General features: G+C 43.5%; 1 protein-coding gene across 1 annotated transcript in view; it reads right to left on the reverse strand.

The window, feature by feature from the left end:
* Positions 1–7286, reverse strand: part of LOC311225890 (uncharacterized protein) — a 381841-nt gene that overhangs the window by 127442 nt on the left and 247113 nt on the right. Inside the window, exon 7 of the mRNA XM_084311282.1 lies at positions 3522–3584. Coding sequence (XP_084167408.1) covers positions 3522–3584 — 63 coding nt within the window. The remainder of the gene's footprint in view (positions 1–3521; positions 3585–7286) is intronic.

Genomic DNA, 7286 nt, shown 5'->3' on the forward strand with positions numbered 1-7286 from the left:
CATGACAGTAAGGTTAGTTAGGGTTCGATTTTTTTTTTATATATATCGAGTGCCGTCCTTCGGATAAGACGCTAAACCGAGGTCCTGACTGAATTCGGTCGTTAAAGAACCCAGGACGCCTATTGTAAAGAGTAGGGGGCTCCCCGACGTTCCTGGCCAAATTCCCAATCAGGTCTCTGACATCAAGGCCACCTAATCATCCTTTCCCCTTAATTGGCTGATATCAATCCCTGTCTCCTCAGCCATTGTGTAGTGTGATGTGTGCCGGGTGCCAGTGTATGGTAGCCATTGAGCCTGTGTAGCCCAAGGTTGGGTGCTAGCAGTGGTGGTGAAGGAGGCAATTTCCACCCTACATTATAAAGCGTTTTGAGTGTCTAGAAAAGCGCTATATAAATGCAAGTAATTATTATTATTATTATTATATATAATTTTTTTTCAGATAGTGGTTGAAGAAGTGCGTTGAAGAAGGCGAAAGATTGGACGGGTTTCGGCTGTCCTAACTGGGGTGGGTAGTTCATTCCACCAGCAAGGACTGAGAAAAGGCAGGTTCTCCTTGCTGACCCTCCCGGAGCTCAGATAGGAGTGGGTCTGAGACGGCCAGAAGATGCAGAGCGTAGGGGTCTTGAGCGGGTGTGTAGTTAGAGACAATTGACCGGAGGTAGGCGGGAGCGGTTCCCTTTGGCGCACGGTATGCCAGGTCGAGGGCCTTGAAGCGAATGCGTGCAGCAATGGGGAGCCAGTGCAGGTCCCTATACACCCAGCTGTTTAGCTTTTGCTATTATACCACCAAGTGCCCTACTAGCAGATTCAGCCAATGCAATGAATATCCTGTACAGCAAGGATATGTTATTTCCATCTATGTAAATGTATATTCTATGTATTATGATGGCATTACTGTATATTCTGTAGCCCTCACTGCACTCTGTAGAATGCAGCTGTTACAGCTTTAACTGGAACCAAGACATGGCAACCCATGACACCTGGCTGCCTGTGAAATATAGAATTGATTTTAAAATGTGTTTTTAAAACCCTCCGTGGATTCACACCACAGTACATTATTGACCTGCTGACCTCTTACTCTGCTCCCAGGTCACTGAGGTCAAACTCACAACACTCCTCTCAGTCCCTCACTCACGTCTCATAACCAAAGGAGACAGGGCTTTAGTTTGGGACCTGTCTCTTGTCTCACATTAAGTCCTGTCTGTCTCACATTAAGTCATGTCTGTCTCACATTAAGTCATGTCTGTCTCACATTAAGTCATGTCTGTCTCACATTAAGTCCTGTCTGTCTCACATTAAGTCCTGTCTGTCTCACATTAAGTCATGTCTGTCTCACATTAAGTCATGTCTGTCTCACATTAAGTCATGTCTGTCTCACATTAAGTCCTGTCTGTCTCACATTAAGTCATGTCTGTCTCACATTAAGTCCTGTCTGTCTCACATTAAGTCATGTCTGTCTCACATTAAGTCCTGTCTGTCTCACATTAAGTCCTGTCTGTCTCACATTAAGTCATGTCTGTCTCACATTAAGTCCTGTCTGTCTCACATTAAGTCATGTCTGTCTCACATTAAGTCCTGTTTGTCTCACATTAAGTCCTGTCTGTCTCACATTAAGTCATGTCTGTCTCACATTAAGTCATGTCTGTCTCACATTAAGTCATGTCTGTCTCACATTAAGTCCTGTCTGTCTCACATTAAGTCATGTCTGTCTCACATTAAGTCATGTCTGTCTCACATTAAGTCATGTCTGTCTCACATTAAGTCATGTCTGTCTCACATTAAGTCATGTCTGTCTCACATTAAGTCATGTCTGTCTCACATAAGTCATGTCTGTCTCACATTAAGTCATGTCTGTCTCACATTAAGTCATGTCTGTCTCACATTAAGTCCTGTCTGTCTCACATTAAGTCATGTCTGTCTCACATTAAGTCCTGTCTGTCTCACATTAAGTCATGTCTGTCTCACATTAAGTCCTGTCTGTCTCACATTAAGTCCTGTCTGTCTCACATTAAGTCATGTCTGTCTCACATTAAGTCCTGTCTGTCTCACATTAAGTCCTGTCTGTCTCACATTAAGTCCTGTCTGTCTCACATTAAGTTATGTCTGTCTCACATTAAGTCATGTCTCACATTAAGTCCTGTCTGTCTCACATTAAGTCATGTCTGTCTCACATTAAGTCCTGTCTGTCTCACATTAAGTCCTGTCTGTCTCACATTAAGTCATGTCTGTCTCACATTAAGTCCTGTCTGTCTCACATTAAGTCATGTCTGTCTCACATTAAGTCATGTCTGTCTCACATTAAGTCATGTCTGTCTCACATTAAGTCCTGTCTGTCTCACATTAACTCCTGTCTGTCTCACATTAAGTCATGTCTGTCTCACATTAAGTCCTGTCTGTCTCACATTAAGTCCTGTCTGTCTCACATTAAGTCCTGTCTGTCTCACATTAAGTCATGTCTGTCTCACATTAAGTCATGTCTGTCTCACATTAAGTCATGTCTGTCTCACATTAAGTCATGTCTGTCTCACATTAAGTCCTGTCTGTCTCACATTAAGTCCTGTCTGTCTCACATTAAGTCCTGTCTGTCTCACATTAAGTCATGTCTCACATTAAGTCATGTCTGTCTCACATTAAGTCATGTCTGTCTCACATTAAGTCATGTCTGTCTCACATTAACTCATGTCTGTCTCACATTAAGTCCTGTCTGTCTCACATTAAGTCCTGTCTGTCTCACATTAAGTCCCGTCTGTCTCACATTAAGTCCTGTCTGTCTCACATTAAGTCATGTCTCACATTAAGTCCTGTCTGTCTCACATTAAGTCCTGTCTGTCTCACATTAAGTCCTGTCTGTCTCACATTAAGTCCCGTCTGTCTCACATTAAGTCATGTCTGTCTCACATTAAGTCCTGTCTGTCTCACATTAAGTCCTGTCTGTCTCACATTAAGTCATGTCTCACATTAAGTCCTGTCTGTCTCACATTAAGTCCTGTCTGTCTCACATTAAGTCATGTCTGTCTCACATTAAGTCTCATTGTTGAAACATTTAAATAAAAAAATCCACCTTGTTCCTCATGCCCTACTTGTTTTATCCTATTTGATCTTATTTTATTGTATATATTTATTATATATCTGCACTGTACTCTTTTGGCTTTGTACAGTTTTATTGGCACATGTCATACTGTGTTGTATTGTCATTACTATGCGTTTAATTGTAATGACTGGAAAGCACTCCTGTTGTTTTTAAATGTGCTCTATGAATCAAATTGACTTGACCAGCAGTGACACACAACATTCTATTGTTGACCTTTCACCTCCACTGCATCTACTCAATACCTCCAATATTTCTACATTTCTATATTATTACAGATGCGTTGTTTTTGTCTTTTTTCTTTTGTACGTGAGCAAAAGCAAAAACACAAAGACGACTTCCTTGTACGTGAACATTTACTTTTCGACGAATAAACCCCTTTACTTATTGATGTGGTGAAAAAAAGCATCTTGTATTGTGTTTTGTAACTCACATATCTGTCCCAGTCGATCTCTCCGTAGAAGCCGTTTGGAGCTCCATTGGTCTTCTTCTGTGACTGGGAGGGTGGAACACAGTGAGTACCACCACCACCACCACCACCACCACAACAACAACCACCACAACTACAACTAAAGTCCCAAGCACTCAGGGCGTCAAACTAACTTGTTTTGCCAGGTCGAATGAGAATTTCACCGGCCAGTTAAAATATTTCACAGCCAAAATATATAAAAAATAATTGGCTAGTTGGCTACTTGTCAATTTGGCTGCTATAGATACATTCACCAGACATAGCGTTTGGCTGGGTGCTAGAAGAACAGATGGACTAACCAGCAATATAGCCAAAACTGGACAGAATGCATCCGCTGGCTCCTGTTAATTTCAAGCCCTGCATGCCCATCAGGAGGCGGTAGGATGGGGGGGGGGCAGCATCCCCCAGTTCCTCATGTTAGTAAATGCCTCCAATTTATAAACAAACCAGGCCTATCGCCCACAGTCACCACCTACTGACTACAACACTAACGACATTGAGTGAGTCTACTCTACTGTTACGATATGACATTGGATGAGTATCTACTCTGTGTTCGCTACGGCAGGACTACGGAAAACAAGGCGTCTTGACCCTTTCACTGCCACATGACAGCCGGTTAACCCTTTCACTGCCACACGACAGAAGGTTAGCCCTTTACTATCACACAACCGACGGCGATGCTCCATCATTAGCATCATTAGCTCCGCGGAGCTAATGATGCTAATGATGGAGCATCGCCGTCGGTTGTGTGATAGTAAAGGGCTAACCTTCTGTATTGTCACAGTGAAAGGGTTAACCGGCTGTCGTGTGGCAGTGAAAGGGTTAAGGGTGGATGCACACAACGCTGATCCGCTACACACACACACCGGGTGTGGTTAGGGGGTGTGACCCGGTGAGACACACACACTGGGTGTGGTTAGGGGGGGTGACCCGGTGAGACACACAGCCACGGTCCGGTATTTCACTCGATCCACGATCTGCTCGGGGCTTTGTGTGCTTCATAACGAGGCGACGTGTTTGAAAGCGGCTTGCCGTAATAATAATAAGAGTTGGATCGGGACCAGAGTGTGGAGTACGGCCCGCCTCGTCTGGAAGGCCGCGTGGCTGCGTGGTGATGAATAGACCTCTCACGTCGTTATCACAAGCCCTGGTGCATTTCCCGTAAGTAATTTGTCCTTGATACTACATGTGGGGTTAATGGGGACATTTTTTTTCGTTTTTGTCAACCTTGCAATTTCTAAAAGCCAAATTGCTAAACACCAAACGGCCGGATGTTACAGAGGGTGGGTGATCTGTGAGTCTAAGCTAGTTTTAGCGACTTTTAACTACTGCATGAACCACCAATAGGAGGTATCTATATCGATATCTATTATTAGTCCATAAATCTTTCTAGAGCTGCAGCAAAGACTGGAGACTCGAGAAAAGAAAATACTTCACCCGTGAGAGGTCTTTAGTGAGAGGTCTTTAGTGAGAGGTCTATAGTGAGAGGTCTATAGTGAGAGGTCTTTAGTGAGAGGTCTATAGTGAGAGGTCTATAGTGAGAGGTCTATGGTGAGAGGTCTTTAGTGAGAGGTCTTTAGTGAGAGGTCTATAGTGAGAGGTCTATAGTGAGAGGTCTATAGTGAGAGGTCTTTAGTGAGAGGTCTATAGTGAGAGGTCTATAGTGAGAGGTCTATGGTGAGAGGTCTATAGTGAGAGGTCTATAGTGAGAGGTCTATGGTGAGAGGTCTATAGTGAGGTCTATGGTGAGAGGTCTTTAGTGAGAGGTCTATGGTGAGAGGTCTATAGTGAGAGGTCTATAGTGAGAGGTCTATAGTGAGAGGTCTATGGTGAGAGGTCTATGGTGAGAGGTCTATAGTGAGAGGTCTTTAGTGAGGTCTATGGTGAGAGGTCTTTAGTGAGAGGTCTATGGTGAGAGGTCTATAGTGAGAGGTCTATAGTGAGAGGTCTTTAGTGAGAGGTCTTTAGTGAGAGGTCTTTAGTGAGAGGTCTATGGTGAGAGGTCTATGGTGAGAGGTCTATAGTGAGATGTCTATGGTGAGAGGTCTATAGTGAGAGGTCTTTAGTGAGAGGTCTATAGGGAGAGGTCTATGGTGAGAGGTCTATAGTGAGAGGTCTATGGTGAGAGGTCTTTAGTGAGAGGTCTTTAGTGAGAGGTCTATAGTGAGAGGTCTATAGTGAGAGGTCTAGAGTGAGAGGTCTATAGTGAGAGGTCTATAGTGAGAGGTCTTTAGTGAGAGGTCTATAGTGAGAGGTCTATGGTGAGAGGTCTATAGTGAGAGGTCTATAGTGAGAGGTCTATAGTGAGAGGTCTTTAGTGAGAGGTCTATAGTGAGAGGTCTATAGTGAGAGGTCTTTAGTGAGAGGTCTATAGTGAGAGGTCTTTAGTGAGAGGTCTATAGTGAGAGGTCTATAGTGAGAGGTCTATAGTGAGAGGTCTATGGTGAGGTCTATAGTGAGAGGTCTATAGTGAGAGGTCTATAGTGAGAGGTCTATAGTGAGAGGTCTATAGTGAGAGGTCTATAGTGAGAGGTCTATAGTGAGAGGTCTTTAGTGAGAGGTCTTTAGTGAGAGGTCTATAGTGAGAGGTCTATAGTGAGAGGTCTATAGTGAGAGGTCTATAGTGAGAGGTCTTTAGTGAGAGGTCTATAGTGAGAGGTCTATAGTGAGAAGTCTATAGTGAGAGGTCTATAGTGAGAGGTCTTTAGTGAGAGGTCTTTAGTGAGAGGTCTATAGTGAGAGGTCTATAGTGAGAGGTCTATAGTGAGAGGTCTATAGTGAGAGGTCTTTAGTGAGAGGTCTATAGTGAGAGGTCTATAGTGAGAGGTATATAGTGAGAGGTCTATAGTGAGAGGTCTATAGTGAGAGGTCTATAGTGAGAGGTCTTTAGTGAGAGGTCTATAGTGAGAGGTCTATAGTGAGAGGTCTTTAGTGAGAGGTCTATAGTGAGAGAGGTCTATAGTGAGAGGTCTATAGTGAGAGGTCTTTAGTGAGAGGTCTATGGTGAGAGGTCTTTAGTGAGAGGTCTATAGTGAGAGGTCTATAGTGAGAGGTCTATGGTGAGAGGTCTATAGTGAGATGTCTATAGTGAGAGGTCTTTAGTGAGAGGTCTTTAGTGAGAGGTCTTTAGTGAGAGGTCTATAGTGAGAGGTCTATAGTGAGAGGTCTATAGTGAGAGGTCTATAGTGAGAGGTCTTTAGTGAGAGGTCTATAGTGAGAGGTCTATAGTGAGAGGTATTTAGTGAGAGGTCTATAGTGAGAGAGGTCTATAGTGAGAGGTCTTTAGTGAGAGGTCTATAGTGAGCGGTCTATGGTGAGAGGTCTTTAGTGAGAGGTCTTTAGTGAGAGGTCTATAGTGAGAGGTCTATAGTGAGAGGTCTATAGTGAGAGGTCTATAGTGAGAGGTCTATAGTGAGAGGTCTTTAGTGAGAGGTCTTTAGTGAGAGGTCTATAGTGAGAGGTCTATAGTGAGAGGTCTATAGTGAGAGGTCTATAGTGAGAGAGGTCTATAGTGAGAGGTCTTTAGTGAGAGGTCTATAGTGAGAGGTCTTTAGTGAGAGGTCTTTAGTGAGAGGTCTATAGTGAGAGGTCTATAGTGAGAGGTCTATAGTGAGAGAGGTCTATAGTGAGAGGTCTATAGTGAGAGGTCTATAGTGAGAGGTCTATAGTGAGATGTCTATAGTGAGATGTCTATGGTGAGAGGTCTATAGTGAGAGGTCTATAGTGAGA

The sequence above is a fragment of the Notolepis coatsorum genome, assembly GCF_963971535.1.
Source record: "Notolepis coatsorum genome assembly, chromosome: 3".
Classification (NCBI taxonomy): domain Eukaryota; kingdom Metazoa; phylum Chordata; class Actinopteri; order Aulopiformes; family Paralepididae; genus Notolepis; species Notolepis coatsorum.